The following is a 26,231-nucleotide window of genomic DNA, read 5'->3' on the forward strand; positions in this document are numbered from 1 at the left end:
AACTTTGTTTAGTTAAAAGAATCAGATATGTTCCCGCTCCCCAATTTCAGGAAAACCACAAATAATTGTTTTGCTTCATTACAGCATAAGGACTTTTGGACAACATAGCTCAGACTTTCTCAGAAACTTCAAGAAGTGTTGTGACATATTTCTTTACTCTACTCTACCTGATTTTTAATTCTTCCAACACACACTTCTACCCAGACTTTCTCCATCCATCGCACCAAATCCCTGATAGCTCTGCAGTTGCCAATGCTATAGTAGTATACATATAACCTGGGTTTGGTTTGGAGAATTACAACATTTTAGGTAGCTGCTCCCTGTAAAGAAACTAGAAAACTTCTTAACTTCTAGTTTGTAAATGTGATTAATATCCCCAAACTTTTTGACTAGCTTAACCCATGGTGTAATTAAGCTTCCCTTAGTCAATGGAATTTACCCCACTCTCATTGCGCTAGCTGTTAGTCTGAAACTGGGGGCTTTCTATCTTGTACTACCCCAGCTAGGTTTAGCATGGATTGCTGTGACAGAGAATGGGGAAAAAACTGTATCCTCTAAAAGACACAGAAGCCCACAGCTGCTCCGCAAGAGAGTCCTTTTCATTCCCTGTGGGTACTCGGTACTGCCAGTTTGTATAGCCCAACCTGGACCAGTCAGGCAGTGATGGAGAAAACCCTACCTTCCCCCGCCCACACATTAACTAAGCTTAGGCAGAATCTTTCTATTCATCTTTATATTGACAAAAGTTAACTATGTAGGATATATTCATAAATCCCATATTCATAACCCAAATGGCCGACATCCATAACCTATTACTCAGTAAATTCAGTGAAGAACTTCCAATGATAATGAGCCACTCCTTTTATGCCCACCAAAATATGACCCTCTCTGAGAGTAAGGCTGCAAGTACTGTGCCATGACTACAGCCACTACCAGAGGTTATTAACAATATCACTGTTGAGCTTGAGTACAATGCATATGGCCCTGTGCTGCTGTAGAAATGTGGGAGCTGATTACAACTAATGGTGACGAGCCCACAAAGCCTACAAGACCTACAGTATAAATGTTCCATTTTGGTCCGATTTCTGACATGTAAATAAGAAAACAGGAGCTTTTTATTTTATGTTTTAAGTGATTCTGGCAAGTCTTTTCTGGCTGAATCACAGGTACAACACAGATGAAAAAGCAAAAGTCACAAAGCAACTAACACTGAAGAACAGTAAGTAAAGATAAAGGTCTTCTATAGCTCCATCCTGTTAATTACAACCCAGCTGCATGGGAAAGGTAGGTGGTCAGCTGCAATTAAGGCAACGGGTCAAAAACTAGCCCTGACTCCCCATGTGCGGCTTGTGGGTGCGGGCTGGGTGTCTTGTTGGTGCTCTTCTGGTCTGTTGCAGAAGTCAAAAAGCAATAAGCAGCTACGACACTTGTAAAATACAATACACCTTCTTTGTATTCGACTGTTATTTTGAGATGTTCCAGTAAAGTTGGGTGTCTACTACTTTTGCATACCATACATTGTATTCTCTTCAGTGTTAATGCTTTGCTGGGGAAATGAGTTCTCGTTTCCAGCCTGTGTTTTGGGTATTTTTGGTGGGGTTTTTTGTTTGTTTGTTTTTAATCATGTTCTGCTTATGGTTAATAGTTCTTTAAAGTAGATATCTTTTCTAGTTCAGTCAGTTATGGCTGGTGTTAATTAATGATACTTGACTGTGTTTAATTTTGCTTTTCCTGTCACTGACTGCTTTCGGACAGATGAACCAAACACATGGAGGCATGGGTAAATATTGTCTGTTGGAATAGAATACTTCTCAGATGCAGCAAGTGTTTTCCAAAGTTACACAAATATTTTTGGGTAAGAGAAGAAATAGTATTTCCCCTCCAAATCACATTATGATATTTTATCATAATGTCCCCCCCAAAATTACAAGGGCATTATTGTAAACTACCATTTCCTGTGTTGCTTCTCTGCCTTCTTTGATTGATGGGAGTCTTCTCTGCTTGACACGCGCATGTTTTAGTCCAGAACTTTTGCTTCTGTGAAAATGTCAGATTGTGCTAATTTGTTTTTTATTTAAGTGCAGAGTAGTTGGCTGTAATTAGAGTACGAGTTGATGTTTCTCAGCAGGTTAGATCAGGAATCTTTTTCTAGGAAGCTATTTCTTCCTCCTTTTATTAATTTTCTTTTTTAATCTTTTATAATCATAATCTGTTTGTTTATGATTTGGGATTCCCCTTGCTCCCCCCCCCCCCCTTTGGAGATGCTCATTAACCTGCATAGAGTATAACATCACTCCCAAAGGGTGAAATGGGGAGGGGGGCAAGAGAGAAGGAAACAACTTTCTTCTGAACTTCTCAGAAAGCTTCTCTTTTCTGCACTATCAGTTGTTTGCCCTGCTCATCTTGCACACCCGTTTTGGACGGTCTTTTCTATGCGGGAGAACTCTGAGGCTTTTTCTTACCAGGCATGTGCTGTGTAGAGCAATGGATCGGAATTATAATTGACACTTTATTGCTACTGTGTGTGAATAACTGACAAAGAAGTTTTGAAAAGTGAAAGTGTCTGCGTTTCAGAGGTACCAAACACTCTCTAGCTGCCAGCAATCCCAAGTAGGATGTGTGGGTACTTAGCACCTCTGAAAACTGGTCCAAGAGAGTTTGTTGGGTTCATACTACGTCTGTTCCTCTACTCTGCTATCCATGTGCTCTGTCAGCCATCAAACCCAGGCATTTGCTTTCTAGGTAGGGCTTGCTCCCTACATTTAAAATTTTAAATGTAATGATAGTTTCTTCTGAAAATAACAGCTAATCAGCTGTTTTAACAAAAACTGAGACATGGTGAGGAACCATGAGACATGGTTCTTGCTTCCATTGAGATGAATAAGAAAAAACCTGTTGCCTTCGGTGAAGGAAATACTGCATACAGCTGTGAACCTTGGGGCTGGGACAGCGAAGTACTTCAGCTTGCTGTTCTGTCTCTTCTCCTAAAAATCTGTAAATTCAGATTCTTCATGGCAGCAGGAGCCAAAGCTTTTCATTAATTTTGAGCCATGGATGTGCGTTTTGTAGACTTAATGCTGAGTCTGTGATATAAACCCTGGGTAATGCTAATGAGATAAGAAAGTATTAAAAAAGTAATAGGTCTGACATGTAGGAGTTTAAATCTAACTGAACATACAGGGTCTCAGTGCACAGGAGGCAGTGAGGCATAATAATGCCTTTTCTTCTGAGGTTCTTTCAGGGCATCATAACCAACATGTAAAATGTAACCTGAATCCTGTGGGGAAGGCAGAAAAGGGAAGCTTAAATTAGGCTGAGTCCTGAACTTGTTACTTGACAATAACTTCAGCTGAGTAACTAGTTTAATTATCTGGGACTTGGCTTTGGGATAATGGCACTTGAGTGGATGGGAAAATGACTAGGAGTTTAGTTTTCATAAACACTAAAGGCATTACTGGAAGTAAATGATACAGATTCCAATATGTGCGGGTAGGGAAGCTGAAGAACTGTTGTTTTTAGGGTTGTACAGAAAATCTAATTTGTTTACCTGATTTCTTCAGAGGAAAAAAAAGAAAAACCACCCTCTGAGCTAATCCAAACCAAGGAACAGTCACTTTTGCCAAAACAAACCCCCCCACAAATTGTGGAAAAAAGGTGGGAACTAAATGAGCAAAATGTGATGCTTAGCTTCTGTAAAAACAATAATAAATTTGGCTAGCTTTGATCTTCATGTCATTTAGAAGTGGGAAATGAAAACTCTTATTATGTAATAACAATTCTTAGTTCAAATTCACCAGCATATCCTTACTCTTAGTTGAAATTCACCAAACGCAGTGAAGCAATTCCCCAAATTTGGTATGACCTTGCAGATAGCTTTCACAAGCCTGAAAGTGGCTGGACGAGTGGAGTCACTGGACGAGTGACTCCTCTTCAAACACCCCCTCACCTCTGCTTATCAGCAGTTTTCCAAACTAAAATTCTTCTAGCTTTAGCAATGACGAGGCTCAAGCCGGAAAGCGATACTCTGATAAGGGGGCCGAGCGGCTCGCTGCGTGCGGCTTGCAGGGCCGGAGACCTGCGGGCTGTTTGCCAGGGGGCTGCTGAGGGCAGGAGCCCGCCGGCCGGAATCACCGACCGAAATCTCTCTGCGGGCCCCTCGTCCGCGGCGCCCGCTGCCCGGCTGCGGCGCCGACCTTCACCTGACACCCGAGCCGCGGGCGGGAGGCAGCGAGGGCGGGAGGGCGGGCGGTGTCCGCCGCTATAAAGCCGGTGGCCGGGGCGCGGGCGGCCCGCCCCGCAGGGACCGCACCGCACCGCAGCGACCGCACCGCAGCGGGCCGGGCCGGGCCGGGCCGGGCCGGGCCGGGCCGGGCTGGGCTGGGCTGGGCTGGGCTGGGCTGGCGGCCGCAGCCGCCGCGGGGCTGGGGGCACCGCACCGCACCGCACCGCGCCCCGCCGCCCCGGCCGTAAGGGGCCGTAGTGGCCCGAACGTATGGGCACAGCGTGTGTGGGTGTGAAGGTAAGCCGACATAACGTGAGGGAAAGAACCACAGACAGAAACCTAGCAAAAAGGATGTTTAAAAAAAAATATTTTTTTTTTTTTAATGTCAGGTTGATTACGCATTTTGTTATCGTTATTATTTTAGCCTTCATCAAATTCGTGTGTGATTTTTTGCTTGTTTTTTAACCTGTATATGTGATACATCAAGAAGAAAAGCCCAGGGATACTTGGAGCATCCGTCATTTACCGCCTCTAAATCTTGCTTAGTTGGTGTATGGCATAATGCGTACGTGTATCTTTAGTCTTTGTCATTATAATCATGATCGTGTTACGACTGTTCAGTAAGTTTTACTCAAACATAAGATAAGGAGGGAAATCCTCTATTCTGTCATAGATCATCCACAATAATTTGTATGTGAATGATCTAGGGATTTAGCATAAAAGACTACCAAACCAGGCTACTGAGTTAGGTTTCCTTGTGATAGTTGGCACTGTTCTTAATATCTCATGAAAAGTAGTTCTTTATGACGCTGTTACGGTTTTTTTTTTTTTAGTCATTATATTTAAGTAGGACAATGTTGAGGCAAAATGTAATGAGTCGTGGAAAAACCCACAAATATTTTAATGTGAACTCTTTAAATATCTACTATTTCTAAAGTTCTTGTTGCTTTTTTTAATGCAGGTTTTGATTAATGTGACTTTATCTCATAAGCACACAACAAAGAACAATGAAGGACTGTTTTGTGAATTCCACAGAAAAGGACCTCTCTGATGCTGGTAAGCCACAGGCACGAAAGCCGTGTGTGAGTTTGAGGAATATATTCCACAGCTCCAAATCTAAAGGTACATTATAAGTCTTTCCTGATTGCCATAGTGGTTTTATAGGAGGTAACACAACGAGTTTCCAGTGAACTAAAGCCACCACCTAGAAAACGTTTATGCATGAATTGTTCCATCAAGTTCAACAAAATTCATTTACATGGGTAAAACTATTTAGGTGGGTCCTAGCCTAGGCATGAAAATGCTCCTAAGATAAGCTCAGTAAGGTGGAAGCACATTATTGCCTTCAAATGGTTGTCTAAACCAGTTTTCATTGTCAGACATTAAGAACAGTATGCAGAAAATTCTATTCATAGTGAGTCAGCAGGTAAAGTTAAGGTAAATGTAAATTGGGGGTGGCTGGTGTGTGGACCCCTTTTCTCACAGCTGGCTCCCTACCATGGCTGGTCATCAGTTTCTTTATCCATTTATTACATCTCATTTTATGCATTTAAAATCATAAACTTCCTGGGGTAGGATTCCTCTTTTGTGTAGATTTCTAAAGCTCCTAGCACAAAGGAAGTAGGACATGTGGCAACTCCTGCAATACAAAGGAATAATGAAGATGGTTATTACAGGCAAAGACATGATTCTTCAGTTAACTCGCATCTCTTCCGTGTTACCTACGGCAGTTATAGCCTTCACTACAAGCAATTCCACTTATTTCAGTAGGACTTCTCCTCATTTGCATTCAGTTGTGTAGGTCTTTGCAGAATTAATTAATTCTTGCTTTTAGTCTTTGATAGCCTTTCTGTATAAATATATTTTAATTGTAAAAATGAAGTTTGTTTCCATCTCAGAAATGGAGCTGGAAGCTTTTTTCTGGAGTAGAGGAGATGAATTGAAGAGAAAGGAAGTTTCAAGAAAAATTCACCAGGCTGTTCCAAGAACATAAGAAAAACTACTCTTTAAGCTTTAAATGCAAAAGAATCAGCAGGGAAAGTTGCAAGAAACTGGTACAAAAGACGGGTTATTATGTTTAAAAAAAAAGTCTGCTTTTTGTTTCACAGAATCTGCAAGCAAGGGATATGACAACCCGTCTTTCCAACATGATGAAAGTCTTGAACAAAGTGACCAGTTAAAGCCCAAGAAAAAAAAGTAGGTATTCTTTGAACATAACACATTTGCTGCTGGTGTACTGGGTGTATGGCGGGGGTAGAGTTTAATATGGCTTTGCTAGAAAAAAACTCATCATAATTAGTCTTTTGTATTTTCCTCTAGGAAGGAAAATGAGAAGCCAGAGAAACAGGTGGTTGGCATTTTTGAATTGGTTAGTGTCCAGTTTGATGGTCTGCTTTATATTTTCTCTTCTTTATTTGTCACGTTGAGTTCTTTATGAATTGCAATTAATAGGTAATCAAAAACCAGAGAAGAAACCTGAGACCTATTGATTAAAATTTGGCCTTTTAGGTCAGATTCCCTCTTTAAAATTTGCCCTGTTAGGTCAGATTCCCTCTTCGGTGTATTGCTAGCACTGACAGCAGTTCAGCCTTAGTGCTGTTGGAGGGTGAAGCTCTCCCCTGCTTGAGGCTGATCTAGGACATACACACATACTGCACAGGCCCTTGCCTTGGCTCTATTTATGAAGGATTTATCCTGTGTTTGACATCTGAGGGATCTGCTCTCTGAGAGAACCGGTGGTATGGTTTTGTGTCAGTTTTCCATACAATAGCTATCTCCAAATAACTCTTACACGTGGACTTGCTTTTTCTGGAACAAGAGAAGTTTTATTCTTCTCTGGTTTATTCCATGTCCATTTACACTTTGGAAGAGGGTTAGGACAGTCAGGAATAAAATGTTCTGATTTCAGATTAACCACATCCAGAATAGCTACAGCAGTTTAAATTCACATCCTTCTTTAAACCAAACAAACGTTCAAGGGTAGACAAGCCTTAAGATACAATCTCTGCTGCAAACATTTTCTACTGGTTGATATAAGCCAGGTGCTGGTCAATAACTCACTCTTGTTTACATTTCAAAGGCATTATCTTAGTAAATATGTAACTTACTGGAACACAAAATGCAATATATTGTCCAGAGAAGATCATCACTTAGAAACATGTAGGACATACACTTTGGGTTTTTTTCCTGCTGAGTTGGGGAAGAACCATGTGTCCTGCCAATATTCCCTTAGCAGCCTTCCTGAATACTGATTTAAAGATGTATGGGACCTACTACAAAATCCTTATGTTTTAAGTTTGGAGTATTGTTGCTACTTATAATATGTAGGTAGAAACAAAGCATGTTCTGTAAGTCTGCTGTACTGTAACAAATACGTGAACTGTCAGGCATAACTTCACTCTTTTTTTTTTTCTTTTTTTTTAATGTTCACATAGTTTCGCTATGCTGATTGGGTGGATGTCCTTTTGATGGTAGTTGGTTTGATTGCAGCTGTTGCAAATGGTACTGGATTGCCGCTTATGATCATTGTCTTTGGAGATATGACAAACAGCTTTGTGCTAAGCGGTGTGAAATCAAACATATCAGAAGGTAAAAAGTTAAAATTAGAATTCTCTACATACCAGTTATGTTTTGCTACAGGAGCTAAGACTTTTTTTTTCCCCAGACTATGAACTGGTGCTCATCTGAACATGTATATAATGAGGAAAATTCATCCTGCTGCAAATTACCCGATTGTTTTAATCAATTTTTAATGGCTTGAACAGGACAAAAGCAATGCATTGGCTGTGCTCTTTATGAATGATCTTCAACTTTGACGAGATAGTAAGGAGCATGACCGCCTTCTGTATCATCAGTTATCAGGCACTGTAATTACTAGAAGTTCAGAAAAAATAAATGTGTATTTATCAAATGATTTTGTATTTTGCAAAACCCCACTTGCAAAATACAAAACATTCAAAAACTGATGACCCTAGATTGCCATGACTTATCTTCCACATATAATACTTTCATGAATATTACTACTTTTTTCCCCCCCACACAGATACTTCAGTAAATACTTCCAGCTGTCCATCAATTCCAGGCATAGATATAGAAGCTGAAATGACAAAGTAAGAGTCTTTGTAGTTATTTTGTTAACAGAGTATTCAGGGATTTTCTTTTACAGTGTTATCCCTTTGAGCAGAAGCCAAATGTTTGCTTTCTCAAGAAGGCTTCCCAGTAATGTATCACAGGCTTCAGTATTTACTTTGATGGGGTAAATGAAGACTAATTGTTGCTTTGTGTGTCTGACTTCGCTCACAAGATACAGTGGGGTCATATGGCCTTTTGTTCCCTTATCACAGGTTTGCTTACTACTACGTGGGAATTGGCTGTGCTGTGTTGATCCTGAGCACCATCCAAGTATGGACGTTTTTGATTGCTGCTACGAGGCAGACAGCAAGGATCCGACAGAAGTTCTTTTTCGCAGTGCTCCATCAGGAGATGGCTTGGTTTGATACTACCCAGATAGGAACGCTGAACACCAGACTGACAGAGTGAGGGCTCTGTTCATTTTTGACCCCACTAAGTATGACGTCTAAGAGAAAACTGCCATTTATCTTCTGTGGACTAGCCCATAGAGAGTTTAAAAAAAAAAAACTAACAAAAAAAAACCCCACACCAAAATAACCCCCAACAAACCAAACCCAAACCTACAGTGTCAAATATTACAGCTCTGAGGGAGAAATTAATTATCCTTTTCAGCTTCATTTGTGCAGTTTCTGTGATATATGCATTGGAAGGGGTTTTGCTGTGAAATGCCTGACATTGGCTTTCTAATGTCCATGAGGTATGTGACAGACAGTACTAGATAAACAGCTCTGCTGTCTCCAGCTAGTTTACAAACACTGAAAGCTGTGACACTTTATTGAATGGAAATGAGCTTGCATTTACATCCAGCCAGATCTCAGGCTGGACTCTGTCCAGTCACTTAAAGTCTTTGGAGCTTTTCCATAGACTTAAATAGATTTAGGGATGAGGACTGTATGCCCCAAGATGCAATGGGACTAAATGCATGAACACGGATTTTTTTTTTTTTTTCCTGGAATTTAAGGTAGCTTTGGACAGAGCGGTGTCCTGAAAGGTGTAAGAGAAGCTTAAATGAAACCCCTCTCAGCTCTTACAACTGTATGTGCTGGGAAGAGAAAATGGGGAAGGAAATTTGTATGAAAAACAGAGGTTCTTCCAAGTAATGTTTTTTTCTGATAGAATGGAGATAACCCTTGATCTGAGTCTGTAGCCAAAATTAAGAACATAAAATGCTTCAGAGAGCTGAGCGGAAGGAGTGATTTGGAGATGGTCACAGGAGGTGAGGAGGCTGTTTAGTTGTATTGCTCCATTTGGATTCTGGATAAGGAAACTAGGTCATTTGTGACCTAGTGACGGGGCATAGAAACAGCAGAGAATGATGGAAAATACAGAAATGAGTCCTGAAAAATAGGAGGTTTCTGCTGTGTTTTGGCCACACAAGAGACTAATGGTACCGTTCAGTAGCTGTGGTTAGAAATTTCACTGTGCCAGTTAGGAAATGGCAAAGCTTCTGACATTAGGCCACACAGCATGAAATGGAGGGGGAGGGAGTTAGAATGAAAGGCATTCAAACCTAACAAATCTTTTTTATTATTATTATTATTTAAAGTGACATCAACACCATCCACGAAGGCATCGGAGACAAGATCTGTATATTTGTACAGTTTTTTGCCACATTTCTGGCAGGGATTATTATAGGATTCATCCACGGGTGGAAGCTGACACTGGTGATTTTGTCAGTCAGCCCTCTGCTTGCTGCATCAGCAGCAGTTTGGTCAACTGTAAGTGTGTGGCGATTAATAAACAAAGCAAACCAGAAAAACATTACAACTCTTATGCACAGGAAAGGGGGAGAGAATGGGAGAAAACTAGTGTGGTTTCTAAGTTGGGAGGTTGGCCCCGTGCTTACTTTATGATTTCCGCTCCTCCTGTAGCTTTTCTCTGGGTTCCCAAGCACATACTTGTAAGTCATATTCCTCTGTCCACATACTCTGTCCTCGTGCCATGTGGCAGGAGGGTAATCTGCATCCGAGCATCTTCCTTGCACAGTGATTTCCTCTGGGGAAAGAGGCAGAGCACTGGGAAGCCTGGGCACACACCTGTGACCCTTACTCTTCCCTCTTAACACAAGTGCATGTCAAGCTCTTTCCATCTGCACGTATACAATACCACATCTCTTGCAAATAATTTACCAAGTTTCATGCTGTGTACAGAGTAGACGCTAGGACGTATATACAGATGCCATAGACTGGAGTGATACAAATTAGTGAAATATCTGGAGAAGTTTCCCTTTCAGATAGGAAAACATTTTCCCTTTGTGATCTGTTGTAGCCACATTAATGGGTACTGCTTCTATTCCTGAGTGGTTACTTACACATAATACTAAGGGTTTTTTTGTACTTCAAGCATTTCAAATAAGCTAGGAAGAAGAGCATAATAAGCTGTAATGTGACTACCTTGCTTACTTCAATGTCTACTCTTGCTCTAGCAAGAGTAGAACACCTGAGACACCCCTCAGAGCAGCTACGGCACACCTCCCTGACCCCACACGCATAGTGTGGCTCATAGGCTGTCCTCAGCTTGGGAGGAAAGTGCGTCAGTCATGAAGCTCATCTGACGCGTGCGTAGTCTTTCACTGTAATGAGGATGCAATGAGAGAATGAGCTGGATTGGGGGAAATTCAGGGCACAGAGAGGAGTTGACCCCCTTTCCCAAACCTCGTCTTGTGCCTTGAACATTGATCATTCTCTTTCACCGGTACAGTGTGCATACCCTTTCAGTAGGCTGCAATAACATCTGTTTTTCAACTTTGCAGCTCCTGGCATCCCTTACTGCTAAAGAGCTGTCTGCTTATGCCAAAGCAGGAGCTGTGGCAGAAGAAATTTTGACAGCGGTCAGGACCGTTATGGCTTTCAATGGACAGCAGAAGGCATTAGCAAAGTAAGTTTTTGAAATAATAATTATATTTAAAATATGGAAAAGGAGTCTGGCTGTGGGTTGGGTCTGTGGTTTGTGGGGTTTTTTTGGAGGGGTAAGGGAATGGGATTCTCCTTAGTGTCATTTTATCCTTCTGTAAATGGACAGCTCACCTGAAAATAAAGATGTGGAAATAGACCTAGTCAGTGAATACAGGCTATTTTGTGTTATCACTGCAGCATAGACTCAAATTTCTCCTCTGATTGAGATCTGGAGTTGAATTTAAAGTCAAAGTGGTGAGAAGGTTATCTTTGCCTAATAGTCAAATGCAGCAAAGCGTGTGATTAATTGCTTAACTTCTAGAACATGTGCACTGCTGTTCTGATCTTTGATGAATGAGCTTATATTTAAGCTTCACTGGATAACAGCCTTAAGTATAATTGCATCACTGGCTTTTATTACTTTAATGATTTGCACATAACACTAGTAGTTGACCTAATCCAGCGTTGGCCCTAGTCACATGTAAATGGTGAGGTGGATATGGCTGACCACAAATTTATTCACATATCATAAACGATAATGTTCAGTATACAAATACAAGGCATCACCAATACCATGCAGTTGGGAAAGGCAAACCAGAAGACCTGATCCATAAGACCCATGAATCTCCTCTATGTTTTTCAACTCTTATGTTTACCCTGGTCTTGTGCAAAATTTCTAAGGTGATGCTAGCCCTAGCTCAGGGTCCTACAGCCTGTTCCTGCATTTGTCTGCTTCCATGGGCGGAGCTCTGACTATCTTACAGCACAGTATTCTGCTTACAGGGATTTGTCCTTAAGTTGCAACTATATTAAGACCCTTCCTCCTTACACAATAAAGGCAAAAAAGCCCTAAGATGGCCTAGATCAGTTACCCCTCTCCTCCCCATCTTCTTCTTGGTCCCTGCAAATACCAGTGTCTGAAAATCCAATGGTAGGAGCTGCTTCAAACTACTTTTTCTTCTTTTTTTTTTTGAGGCCTAGAGACAAAATAACTGATACCCGGGTAACTCCGTACCAGTAAGGCCTTTTCTTTCCTCCACGGTTGGCCAATCAGCCTCTTCCACAGCTCCACCCCCATTTAATGTAAAAAAACCACAGAACTGGTGGTTCTCCTAGGAACATCTTCTACTAGGGACAGGAAAACTCCTACCAGGGACTGACTCGGGCATTTTGCAAACCGTGGATTGTGACTCCTACACAGCTCTTCAACGATGGCCTCAGAGTTAGGAAAAGCAACCTTTCACTTCACTGACCGTAAATATTTACACTTGCAAGGGACCTCCAGTCATCTTCTGTTTCTGGCAGTGGCTTGGCTCTTCTTCTGTAGTCAAGTGGTCACGCGTACATTGCTTAAATCCAGTTCTCATTTCCCTGGAGGAACTATGATGCTGCTGACTTGAAGGTAGGGCTTGGTTTTAAGAACACAATGAAACCAAAAGATTTAAATATATTTGAGTAACAAATACAGCATTGGTAGCATGTGAGCAATTTACATGAGCAAAATTAATGCACATTGTTTTAAGATTCCTTCCCAGCTGACTGAATTTCATGTCTTCCTACTATGGGGGTGTTTTGCGTAGAAAATATGTATTAGGCAAAAAATGTAAGCTGCTGAGCATGTTACCGACAAGTAGGAAGATACACTATTCCTAGGCCATACTTTCCATAATGAGCTTGAGTAAGTGAAAGCTATTAGCTGGAAACTGTAGACGAATGAATATGAACTATCCTTAGAAGAAATAATTCTCACATTGAATTTGTCAGTCTTTATACCGATTTTCTGTGTCCATTTGTATGCTATATTGCCATATAAATCAGTAAACTAACCTAAGGGAAAGATTTCTGTCTTCACAGAATGGCCAGTAAGAGAACAACTCTGGCATCACAGGGAGCTCTGGCTACTATTCGTTTACCTGCCTTCATCCACAGTGCCTGGGTTTTTGTGGTTTGGGTTTTTTTTTAGTTTTGTTTTTTTTAAATGTGGAAGACTAAACCTTACCTTTGATAGGTAATGTTGATAAGACTTTTTCAAGGTTTCCTTCCTTCTTTGCACAGGAGTTAGCAGGGCTCATTGAAAGAGCTTTAAACTAGGTTTGAAGGGGGGAAGGGATAAAACCAGGCTCACTAGAGATAAGCCTGGGGGTGGCAGGACAATGTTTGAGGGATGGTGTGCTAGTGAGGTCCCTCGGTCTGCCATCTCAGTGGATGTAGGGGATGGAGATCCATGCAGCAGCAAAGACGCAAGGGTTATGGATGTGTTAGAAACCATGGAAGCGCCTGAGAATGGTCACATAGGAATTAGGGCTTCCCCCCCAAAAAAAGGTGGCAGGATCAATAGCCCAACTGAAGTGCATCTGCCCCAACGCACGCAGCACGGGCAACAAACAGGAGGAGCTGGAAGCCATTGTGCAGCAGGAAAACTATGATATAGTTGCCATCACGGAAACATGGTGGGATGGGTCACACAACTGGAGTGCTGCAATGGAAGGCTACAAACTCTTCAGAAGGGACAGGCAAGGCAGGAGAGGCAGTGGGGTAGCCCTATATGTCAGGGAGTGTTTTGATTGTCTGAAGCTTAATGATGGTGACGATAGGGTTGAGTATTTATGGGTATGCATCAGGGGGAAGGCCAGCCAGGCAGATATCATGGTGGGAGTCTGTTATGGACCACCCAACCAGGATGAAGAGGCAGGTGAAATATTCTATAAGCAGCTGGGAGAAGTCTCACAATTGCTAGCCCTTGTTCTCGTGGGGGACTTCAACTTACCAGATGTCTGCTGGAGATACAATACAGCAGAGAGGGAACAGTCTAGGAGGTTCCTGGAGTGTGTGGCAGATAACTTCCTGACACAGCTGGTGACTGAGCCAACCAGGGAAGACGCCCTGCTGGACCTGGTGTTTGTGAACAGAGAAGGAGTTGTGGGTGATGTGACAGTTGGAGGCTGTCTTGGGCATAGCGATCACACAATGATAGAGTTTTTGATTCTTGGAGAAGTAAGGAGGGGGGTCAGCAGAACTGCTGCCTTGGACTTCCGGAGGGCAGACTTTGGCCTGTTTAGGAGACTGGTTGACAGAGTCCCTTGGGAGGCAGTCCTGAAGGGCAAAGGAGTCCAGGAAGGCTGGGCATTCTTCAAGAAGGAAATCTCAAAGGTGCAGGAGCAGGCTGTCCCCATGTGCTGAAATAGGAGCTGGCAGGGAAGAAGACCAGCCTGGCTGAACAGAGAGCTTTGGCTGTAACTCAGGAAAAAAAGGAGAGTTTATGGCCTTTGGAAGAAGGGGCAGGCAACTCAGGAGGACTACAAGGATGTCGTGAGGTTATGCAGGGAGAAAATTAGAAGGGCCAAAGCCCAGCTAGAACTTAATCTGGCTACTGCCGTAAAAGACAATAAAAAATGTTTCTGTAAATATATTAGCAACAGAAGGAGGGCTAAGGAGAATCTCCATATTTTATTGGATGTGGGTGGAAATATAGTGACAAAGTATGAGGAAAAGGCTGAAGTACTTAATGCCTTCTTTGCCTCAGTCTTTAATAGTAAGACCAGTTGTTCTTGGGGTACCCAGCCTCCTGAGCTGGAAGACAGGGACAGGGAGCAGAATGAAGCCCCCATAATCCAAGGGGAAATGGTTAGCAACCTGCTACACCACTTAGGCACACACAAGTCTATGGGGCCGGATGGGATCCACCCAAGGGTACTGAGGGAGCTGGCGGAAGTGCTCACCAAGCCACTTTCAATCCTTTATCAGCAGTCCTGGCTAACCAGGGAGGTCCCAATTGACTGGAGGTTAGCAAATGTGACACCCATCTACAAGAAGGGCCAGGAGGATCCAGGGAACTACAGGCCTGTCAGCGTGACCTCAGTGCCAGGGAAGGTTATGGAGCAGATCATCTTGAGTGCCATCACGCGGCATGTACAGGACAACCAGGTGATCAGGCCCAGTCAGTATGCGTTTATGAAAGGCAGGTCCTGCTTGACCAACCTGATCTCCTTCTATGACAAGGTGGCCAGTTTAGTGGATGAGGGAAAGGCTGTGGATGTTGTCTATCTAGACTTTAGAAAAAGCCTTTGATGCTGTTTCCCACAGCATTCTGCTGGAGAAACTGGCTGCTCATGGCTTGGACGGGCATATGCGTCGCTGGGTAAAAACATGGCTGGATGGCTGGGACCAAAGAGTTATGGTGAATGGCATTAAATCCAGTTGGCAGCCGGTCACAAGAGGTGTTCCCCAGGGCTCAGTATGGGGCCAGTTCTGTTTAATATCTTTATCAAGGATCTGGATGAAGGGATCGAGTGCACCCTCAGTAAGTTTGCAGACGACACCAAGCTGTGCGGGAGTGTTGATCTGCTTGAGGGTAGGAAGGCTCTGCAGAGGGACCTGGACAGGCTGGATCGATGGGCTGAGGCCAATTGTATGAGGTTCAACAAGGCTCAGTGTCAGGTCCTGCACTTGGGTCACAACAACCCCATGCAACGCTACAGGCTTGGGGAAGAGTGGCTGGAAAGCTGCCCAGCGGAAAAGGACCTGGGGGTGTTGGTTGACAGCTGCCTGAATATGAGCCGGAAGTGTGCCCAGGTGGCCAAGAAGGCCAATAGCATCCTGGCTTGTATCAGAAATAGCATGGCCAGCAGGACTAGGGAAGTGATCGTGCCCCTGTACTCGGCACTGGTGAGGCCGCACCTCGAATGCTGTGTTCAGTTTTGGGCCCCCCACTACAAGAGAGACATTGAGGTGCTGGAGCGTGTCCAGAGAAGGGCAACGAAGCTGGTGAAGGGTCTGGAGCAGAAGTCTTATGAGGAGCGGCTGAGGGAGCTGGGACTGTTTAGCCTGGAGAAAAGGAGGCTGAGGGGAGACCTTATCGCTCTCTACAACTACCTGAAAGGAGGTTGTAGAGAGGTGGGGGTCGGTCTCTTCTCCCAAGTAACAAGCAATAGGACAAGAGGAAATGGCCTCAAGTTGCCCCAGGGGAGGTTTAGATTGGATATTAGGAAAAATTTCTTCTCTGAAAGAGTTGTCAGGCATTGGAAGAGGCTGCCCAGGGAAGTGGTTGAGTCACCATCCCTGGAGGTATTTAAAAGACGTGTAGATGTGGTGCTTAGGGACATGGTTTAGTGGTGGACTTGGCAGTGCTAGGTTAATGGTTGGACTTGATGATCTCAACGGTCTTTTCCAACCTAAATGATTCTATGATTCTATGATTCTTTCAGGACTAATGCAAAAAAAAGGCTCAGGAGTGGTATCTTGACTTTGTTATCATGATGGAAGACATGCCACTCAATTGTTTTCTAAATATGTCTTCCATAGTGGTATGAGAATGTTGTCAGCATATGTCAGAGCAGATTTATTCAAAGGAATTATATCTCTGCTAGTCCTCTGTCAAAAAAATCTGTATTCTATTTGTGGGACTTTAATTGTTTTTATGGCAAAAAACCTTTTAATTAAAACAGAGCACTGGGAAATATAAATCAGAATGACGTGGTACCTGTCAAATTAATGGTTTCCTTATCCACTTCCAGATATGATGCTAACTTAGAGATGGCTAGAAGTGTTGGAGTGAAAAAATCCATTACCACCAACACATCTCTAGGTGTTTCAGAATTTCTTATCTTTGGATCCTATGCACTTGCATTTTGGTATGGAACCAAGCTCACTGCTGAGGAGGAAAATTATGACATTGGCCGTGTGTTAATTGTAAGTACAGCAATGCAGCTTTGAAAAATTCTCTGTAATTTCAAGAAAATAGTTATGTAAGTGGTGTATAGAATTATCTCTATTTTCTGCCCTGTGCTTGCTAAATTAGCTGTTAGAGACTCATTTGATATAAAACAACCAAAAGGAAGGCATTTATCTTACCTAGCTTATGATATAACAAGTTTGAACAGGGCACCTTAAATTGCCACTGTAATCAACCCAGAGGCAAAAGTATCTGCAGAAGGTTACTTTCCTCACTTGTCTTGGATCCTATTGTAGGGCAGGAGGAACAATCCAGAGCTGGAGGTTAGGGAGCAAAGACAAGTAACTTGGACTGCCAGCAAAATTCTAGCTAGCCACTAGGATTAATGAATCCCACTGGTGTGCTGAACATGTACTGGAAGTCCTCAAGATCTCATTTAGCCACAATGTCTTCTCTGCATTTTGTTGTTGTTTACTTGCAAGGTTTTACCATACATTACCAATATGTCTAAGTTGGTATTGAGGATATTTCACTATCTCCTTGCCGTCAAAAGTTTGGCTACATGCTTATCGTCCACACTCAAGTGACTTCTGATGTCCTGACTCCTCAGTATGGTTCCTCACAGCATGTCAAGTTAATTGTGTGTTGGATCCCACAGTGAGATTTCAGTTAAGAAACTCTGGACTTAACAAAGTTAAGCTTCTTAACTTTGGGAACATCTGGAAAGCAACAGAGAAAGTTATTTGTTCTATTTGTAGAAGATAGAAAATGCAAAAGCATCAAAAAGAAAAGCCATTCATGCCACAAAAGCATGTGTCAGTAGTTACCATTCACCCCAGGAAAATGGGGAGTAGACAGGAGTTACTGTGGTATGCCCCTTTCACTTTTGTATTTAATTCTCCTGGAAAGGATGCACTAGAAAGACACGGGCACTGATGGCTCTGCAATCACTGTTAACTGCGATGCTTCCCTCCACCTCCCACAGGTGTTCTTCTCTGTGCTCATCGGAGCCTTCTCCCTGGGCCAGGCGGCTCCCAACCTGGAGAGTGTGGCTAATGCACGTGGGGCTGCCTATGAAGTATATCAGATTATCAATAAGGTAAGTATCTAAGTAGAAAAGAAGATTTTCAACCAGACTTAATTTTTTTCCCTTGTTCCTGTTTTTTTTTTCTTGAGAGACATAACAAAAGCACTCAAATGTCCTTAAACCATAAACTCCATAGATGCCTACCACTGAAACCCATAGTATTTCTGTTCATATCAAGAAAACTGTCTCTTTATTTGTTACAATGAATGTTGGGAAAGCTGGCATGAATATCTGAGATTTATGGATGAGGTCTTTCTCTAAAATTAGACTTGCAACTGCAGAGGGAAAGTAGTAAGGCACTATGCTATTTTTTAAAAATGCATGTATGCACAATTTCAGCTGAGCTGGCTTTTTGGGGGGGGGGGAGTAGGTGGAGAGGGGATTAATAGTGCTATTGAAAGCTATAATAATATAAAGCTACAGTGCTGATGTTGCTATGAAAAAGGGTTTCCACATTGTTATTATCTTGATCTTGCTGTGTTATGCAGCAATTGGATATCTGTGTATATAAAATATTTTAAACAAGTAGGACTAGAAAGTTCATACAGAAATGGCTACGTGGTTCTTCTTGATATAAGAATAAAACCCTCCTATATGGATAACTGGGGCCCATGTTTTGGTTGCAAGATAGTACAGTTAAGTTCTGCAATTAAAGATGTTCTGCTCTGGATTTTGTTGCATTTGAAAATGTGCTATATTTGTCAAAGTAGAATTCACAGTTAAATGTTCCCCTGCATTCAGCATCCTGCGAGTAAAATGCAGCAGCTCTGCAATGGTGTGCTGCAGTGTAAACCAGGAGCTAAGAAAGTAAAGGAGAGAACAATGTATCCAGCTGAAATAGCAGTTCCAAAAGTGTAATAACCAGCAATATATTTTAAAAACTTCTTTCCAGAAACGGCTCATAGATAGCAGTTCTAAGGAAGGCTACAAACCAGACAAGCTCATAGGAGAAATTGAATTCAGAAACATCCATTTCAGTTACCCATCCAGACCTGATGTTAAAGTAAGTGTTCATTTTGGATTATTCTACTGTACTGAAATTCTGCAGCCTGTGTCTGTATTATTTCTCTAATCTTGTTGTTGTTGAATGCAAAATGCATTCCTATCTTGGGAGATTGCGTACTACTGGGAAAAAAATAATGTCCAAAGACAAAGCTCTAGCTCTATTGCCACTGGCTACCTGCTCACCATTCTCATGTGTTGGACAAAGCTAAGAAGAATGTGTTGCGTCTAGTCTGAATTTCTGTGAACAAGAGCTCTGATAGACCAGATAAGATTTTTCAAGATCAGTCATTAAAACTTCCAGACGTTGCACAGTTAAACCAGGAAGTTGCTCTTTCCAGTCCCTTGGTTGTTCTGAGTTGCTGTGATATCCCATGTGAAAAGTGACTGTGAGATAGGCTTTACAACAATTATGCCATCAAATGGATTGAAACATATAATCCTAAATATATATTTGGAAGTTTATTTTGAGTTGTTATTTTGGGCAGATGTTAAAACTGCTGTTCAATAAACAGATGTCCCTATTCTTTGCCAGGTGAACTTCCCTTAGTAACTGTGTTGCGCAGTGCTATGTACGTCATGTCATGGCGATCTGCTTTTGTGGTGGTACAGTTGGTTTGACCTCTCTACCATATTCAACCGTTTATAATCTTTTGAAGGCACTGACAAAGGTGGAAGGAAAAGGGATCTGCTGCTGCTGTTACTTGATGAAGAAAAAGGTAGAAATAGAGATTTCAAATGTCAACAGTTAAAAGCTGGACATGCCAATTAAGGGGTGAGAATGGAGAAGTTCATACACTGTGGCTATTTTTTCAGATAGCTCTTTGCACCTCAGCCAGCTGAGATCTGTCCCATGGTGCATCAAATCTGATTCCAGGACACTGGGGCTGCTGAAGGACAGACCCAGAGCTAGGCTTTCTGCATAACTGAAGTCAGTGTAATGCATCTTCTTTCACTCTTGGATCAGAAATCAGAAGTGACAGAGCAGACACTTCATCCTTCTTCCTAAAAATGCTATTCAGGCCGATGAGCTATGTTATGGGTCTGCACGCCAAACGGGAGGGAAATAAGAAATATTTTGTTGTCCTTCCCAAACCCACTGAGTCAGCAGCTCTCCCTACTAAGAGTATCAATGTTATTTAATAGAGCCAAAAGGAATCAGCAAAGATGTGTAGAAGTTATCCACAGTCTCTCAAGCAATTGATGCAACACAGTGTAATCTCCCCTGTCCAGGCTAAACTAAATCAAAGAGATCTAAGGAGTCTAGTTATTGTCAGTTTTAATCTTGACAACACCTTGTCCGATAAAAGAGAGTTGGAAATAGCCTATTAGGTGGTTGTGACTATTTGCATCTGGAGAAATTACGGTATCCAGAATATAGTTCTTACTTGATAATGCAGGTACCAGGATATCAGCTTCTTGGAGATACAAACCCTGCTGGATGTAACACAGGGAGAGGAGAGCAATATTGCTACTATTTTAATCTCTCATTGCAAAAACATGTGTAGGCAAAATTATAAATCAGCCTGGTATAAACAAGAAGAGTTCCCATAGCAGCCAAATATTTTGGCAACTAAACAGCATTACTCATATATGACATGGACATCTTTTGAGGTAAAATGTTCCTAAATGTGAAAATGGCAACAAAGATATCATTAATTTGTAACTACTCCCCAGGTTGCTGAGGCTGTTAACAATAAGGACTGGGATTTATTCAGGGCTTTCCAGCAGTTACCTTGTCAAAACAGCCATTTATATTCTAAAAATAGAAGAAAACAGGCTCATTTCTCAGCAATAATGTTTAGCACCTTAGAAATATTTTTCTGTGAGATTCATAACTAAGTGTTATGCCATTGTCTAAGCATTGGAAAACAGAGGACAGCAGGAGAACATAAGACCCTGAGCCTGCTACCAGATCACACAACTTGGAGAAAATGAGCTATCAAGTTTAGAGTACTGTGGCTGTGTCTATATTAGTTGATTGGAGTGTGCTGGGGAATTTTCCCAGGCACTGGAATGCAATGGTCTATGCAAGGGAACTCTTAAAATGTTTCTTGGCATGAACTTGGCCTGTTCCAGTTATCAATCTTCTCAAATAATTCCCAGGCTTGGTTTGGTAGCCAGAAGGATCCAGGGGCCATTCCCAAAAGGCAGGTTGCATGTAGCCATCCTGTTTCAAAGGCTAATACACTTCACAAGCATAGATACAGAGTCTTTCGTGTCAGTGCCCCAGAATATTCCCAGGTACAATTAACTTGCTAGTATTGCCATACCTTCAGACTGCGCCGCTTACTACTGCCTTGATTATCACTAGAGTTACCTTGACAGACTGTTCTCTAATCAAACTTGTCAAACTAAGATATATTTTTTTTATTATTATTATTTTTTATTTTTCCCCCCCAGATCCTCAAAGGTCTAAACTTGAAAGTGCAAACTGGGAAGACCATTGCTTTAGTTGGTGCCAGTGGCTGTGGAAAAAGCACTACTGTTCAGTTGCTGCAGAGATTCTACGATCCTGTCCAGGGAGAAGTGAGTGCCTGCAAGTGAACTGTGAAAGATGAGAGTTGTTAGGCTAAGCATGAGTTTCCCATATTAACTGAACCTTGTTTTTTATTTTTATTTTTTATTGAATTTGAGCATATCTCTGCATAGTTCAGTATCTCCACAATTTAAATTTCAAATAAACTATCTTCTCCTGTTGGCTTGACTTCATTATTCTCCTCCTTCTTGCAGTCCTATGCCAGAAGTAGTAAATACCACAAATCTTTGAATAGATGCAAGATCTGAATTTAAAATTATTTTCATCAACAATTAGCTTTGAAGGTTCTGTATAACTTTTTTAAGCAAACAGTGCTCTGCAGTATTTTGCTTCCTTTTCATTGAACGTAAACTAAAACCTGGAGAGAGTTTTCCTATTTTAAATGGTTGTTTTCTTGGCTCATTTTTCTCTATCTGCTAACCCACAGCAAAAGTTTCCATCGTTACACATTGTACATCTGCTCTACCACTAAACATTAGATCCAGTCAGTAAATGGTAAATACTTCTCATAAGAAATTTCCAAAGGAAAAAAGAAGGAAAATAAACAATATATTTTTAAGGAAAATATTATTTTTATACTTAATATTTGAAGAATGCTACTTAGTAGTTGTTACTGCTAATTGGAACTAGGTAAGCATTTCAAATATTAAACATTGAACTATCACTACATACATAATGTATCAGGTTGGCTATCTACTACCAGCACAGTTGTTTCTTAAACTTATTGTTTCTGTGGCTGTTCATCCCTGCCCCCTCAGTTTGCTGTTCCTCTCTTGTACTGATGTCAGTGTTCATAGGACCACATTGCAAATCATCTGGGTTAAAAATAACTTCCCTTTCCTTTTTAGTCATCTTGGATTATTTCTTTGATCTGGTGTAAAGTACAGCCACAGAGGCAATGTGTAGCCACAACTGTGAGGGCAGCAAACTGGCACAGGGGCATGAGAACAGGGTAAAAAGTTGAACAGGGTTACTGAAGGGGAGGGGGAAAAAAAAAAAAAAACAACCTGATGTCTTCTCTGTTTATGCTGCTCCTCACCATTTTCTAGCTTGTGCAGTGGATGGAAAAACTACAGTTGTAACTTCTCTCTCAACACAGTTTTCTACTGAAGACAACATTTTTTTCTTTTTTTTTTTTTTTGTCCTTGTAGCTGATACTTAAGTTAAGTAATAGTAATTAGTTGATTTATTATTAACAGAATGCATTTCCTCAGCTTTGACATACACTTTTCCTCTCAGATTACCTTAGATGGTCGGGATATTCGGACGCTTAATGTAAAGTGGCTAAGAGAAAATATTGGTATTGTGAGCCAGGAGCCTGTTTTGTTTGCAACAACAATAGCAGAGAACATTCGCTACGGCCGAGAAGATATTTCTGATGCTGAAATTGAGCAAGCAGCCAAGGAAGCCAATGCTTTTGACTTCATATCTAGACTGCCTGATGTGAGTTCATGAACTTCTTTTGAGTGTAAGAATGAAAGGTCCATTTAGGCCGGTGTCCTGTTTCTGAGAGGGAGAGCATGGGAATTCAAGTTTTAGTACAACTTCCCAAGATACTCTTATAGCCTCCAGCAGCTTTCAGTTCAGGGACTTTCTGAACTAGATATTGTGCCTTCGGTTGGTTGCCCTCAAAGGATTTGTGCCTGAGTCTGAAAAAAATGTCAATGCCTTAACTCAGGAGAAAGGAAGCTTCACAGCTGTATTACCATCCCTACCCATCTCATGAGGCATGGGAAGAGTTGGGCTTTTAAAGAGAAGGTCCCGAAAACCAAAATCCTTTGTCAGGAACTGTCTGCACATTCAATAGGAAATAGAGGGTGGAAGTAAATAAGTATGCCCTGAACCAAGGCCATTTTTAGCAGCTGGGAGCTTAAGCTCCTCCTCTGCCTGAGATTCACAGCCTGAGCCCTCTCCTAGCAGTAGGTGCCTTACTCCTTTCAGGGTCGGAGCGGGAAGTGAGATCAGTCATTCAAAACACACTCTCAGGAATGGGTAATGATATGTCCTTTCTTTTGGTCCTGTAGTTAAAAAGATGTGGAAAAAGTGCCCACCTGGGATTTGATTTCAATTCTTCTACTACCTCTGAGAGTTCGACCCCCATCTCTCAAGCATGTGCCATTTCTAGTGTGTCAGTCTGTTCCACGGTTTCTTCTTCTCAGGAAGAGTTATTTGATCATATTTACTCTTAAACAGCTATATAATAAAAGGCTACAGTGGACTCTGAGACTTGCCACTTTGGAGTGAGTGACACAGTCAGTAGGAACTGAGCCATGGCTCCAAGGGAGGTGTCTCGGGTTCAGAGGAGGCAATATTGGAGGTCCTGGTGGGTCCCTATGATCCCAACCCTATTGGAAAGGTAGACAGTCCTCAGCAAATGCAGAGATGCATTTTACGGGCTTGCCTTGAGAAAACCCAGGGTTTGGAGCACTCTCTGAGCAAGTAGTAAAGATCAAGACTTTAAAGAACCATAAGATCAAAGTTAGGCGTGTAAAGTATGTAATGGGGCTAGGAGTGCTTGGCTAAGGGCTAGATGGATGGGTGTCGTTGCATGTTTGCTCTGCCCGTGCTCAAGTCAGCCAGATAAAGCTACCTCTTGTCTAGAAGCTGAGTACTTATGATCGCACAGAGAAGCAAGGAGTTCATTTGAGACATTCCACAACTTCTGGTTTGTTTTCTACTTTCTCAGAAATTTAACACCATGGTAGGGGAAAGAGGAGCCCAGCTGAGTGGAGGACAGAAGCAGCGCATAGCTATTGCCCGTGCCCTGGCAAGAAATCCCAAGATTCTTCTTCTGGATGAAGCTACGTCTGCACTAGATACTCAGAGTGAATCCATAGTGCAAGCAGCTCTCGATAAGGTAGAACTCATGTTATTGAAGCTACCATGAAAAGGTGCAACAACACTTAAGAAAAATTAACATACAGTTTTCACTGCAGCTTTCCATTAGAATAAAGAATATTGGAAAATAAAATTTGGGTGGATGTTTCAGGGTTTTAGCAGGGAGTTTAAACGATCAAAATTTTACTTGGGAATCATGTCTATTTGTGGGTTTTTTTAACATTGTTGCTAATTACCGAGACACTTACAGTCATGTGTAACTGTAACTAAGGTCTCCTGCACTCCCTTCCTCAAATCACAATTGTTCGTTTGCTGCTGAAATATGGATGGCATCTTACCAAGGCAAGGCATGAGGACTGAATGGCCTTTTTCAGGTAGATTAATAGAAATGTATAGTATAATATTCCTAGGACTCGTTCTTCATTGAACAGTTGCTTCATTATTTTCAGAAAGTTCTTGGGATTTAGTCATTTTCTTTCTTTACAGAGACTGAGTGCAAATCAGACCCTACACAGAACAAAAAGCAGAGCCAGTTACAAATAGTGTGTCTCTGCCCCTTGTGTTTTTTATCAGCCCCACAGCTCTAGGGCAAGTGCTACTGCAAGGCAGAGCTGTCCCACCAGCTCACAGTCCCTTCCTCACAGCCTTCCTTCATCAGCAGTTTCCACCAAGATGCAGTGGATCCTGGAGGCTTTGATTAAAAAAGAAATTCATGGTTGGGCTGGAATGTTGTTTCATTTATCTAACATTTATTTTAATGTATTTTTAAAAGCTAAGTGAAAAATCCTGCCTTTCATTTCAGCAGTTATGAACAGAAAGATAAGAGTTACAAGTATGGCTCAAGGGAAGTACAGAATTTACCACATTCATTGCCAGTCAGTTTAAATCTGAGGCAAAATGCAGTTGTTGGTTATATTCACATGACTATACTGATATTATTAGTATTGAGATAAAATGTGGATGCAAAAATAATATTCATCTAATCTAATTTGTATATAAATGATATTATTGCTGCAAAGTTAAGCACTAAAAGATTGCTGCTTCAGCCATAATTTAGCTTTCTTCTGCATGTTCTTTAATTCCATGATCAAATACTAACCTTTTCCAGAAGCTTATTGCTTCATTTAGTGCATAACATAGAGGGAGATATATACTCTTCCTCATCCTTCATCATGTTCCCAGAACACACCAAAATGAGCCCTGAATCATAACGTATTCATCTTTTCACAGCTTTTTGATGTCCATCAATGTAGTCCCCAAATGGGATTTACAAATTTCTTCTCGATATCCCTGAGTGGAAAAAGTGGTGCTAATACCGTTCATTATTTTTACAGCTGAGGAGCAGAGATATTAACCTCACAAATGCACACTGTTTCTGAGCAGTCATATGCAGGTGCTTGTAGTCTTCTGTTTTTCAGATTACTTTGCATCTTTTAGAGCATTGTGCTTGTTCTGATCGCAGCTCCCAGCTGCAGTGGTGAAGGCTCCGCATCTCTGCGCATTAGGGCACGGGCATGAAAACTGCACTGAGACAGACCTCCCGTGACAGGGTTTGAGCGACCCACATCAGATCCACGAGAACTTGGTGGCAGGTGTAGGGGAAGAATCCAAATCTCCATGGAAGCATTCATGTACTGAAACTGCCCTCATCTTCTCCACGCCCCTGTTCCTGTGCCCATATAATGTATAACTTCTGCAGCAGGCTCCTTGACTGCAGAACGTATTTGTTGCGTGAGGTCCGCTTGGATTTCTCCTCCTTCCCCCAAGCCACCGTCTGCTCCAGGCGTCAGCGAGGAGGGAAGCCGCTCTCTCCAGCAGCCGCAAGCTGGCGTGTGCTCATGTGCTGC

At 41.9% G+C, this 26,231-nt stretch overlaps 1 protein-coding gene across 1 annotated transcript in view; it reads left to right on the plus strand.

Annotated features, from left to right (window-relative positions):
- The first annotated feature begins 5,229 nt into the window (after positions 1-5,229).
- ABCB5 (ATP binding cassette subfamily B member 5) overlaps positions 5,230-26,231 on the plus strand; it is a 37,882-nt gene continuing 16,880 nt past the window's right edge. Inside the window, exons 1-14 of the mRNA XM_075495554.1 lie at positions 5,230-5,278; positions 6,331-6,418; positions 6,542-6,590; positions 7,657-7,810; positions 8,265-8,331; positions 8,566-8,757; positions 9,900-10,071; positions 11,106-11,230; positions 16,761-16,935; positions 17,904-18,017; positions 18,898-19,008; positions 21,411-21,536; positions 22,786-22,989; positions 24,233-24,403. Of these exons, the coding sequence (XP_075351669.1) occupies positions 5,230-5,278; positions 6,331-6,418; positions 6,542-6,590; positions 7,657-7,810; positions 8,265-8,331; positions 8,566-8,757; positions 9,900-10,071; positions 11,106-11,230; positions 16,761-16,935; positions 17,904-18,017; positions 18,898-19,008; positions 21,411-21,536; positions 22,786-22,989; positions 24,233-24,403 (1,797 nt within the window). The remainder of the gene's footprint in view (positions 5,279-6,330; positions 6,419-6,541; positions 6,591-7,656; positions 7,811-8,264; positions 8,332-8,565; positions 8,758-9,899; positions 10,072-11,105; positions 11,231-16,760; positions 16,936-17,903; positions 18,018-18,897; positions 19,009-21,410; positions 21,537-22,785; positions 22,990-24,232; positions 24,404-26,231) is intronic.

The sequence above is a fragment of the Mycteria americana genome, chromosome 2, assembly GCF_035582795.1.
Source record: "Mycteria americana isolate JAX WOST 10 ecotype Jacksonville Zoo and Gardens chromosome 2, USCA_MyAme_1.0, whole genome shotgun sequence".
NCBI lineage: Eukaryota > Metazoa > Chordata > Aves > Ciconiiformes > Ciconiidae > Mycteria > Mycteria americana.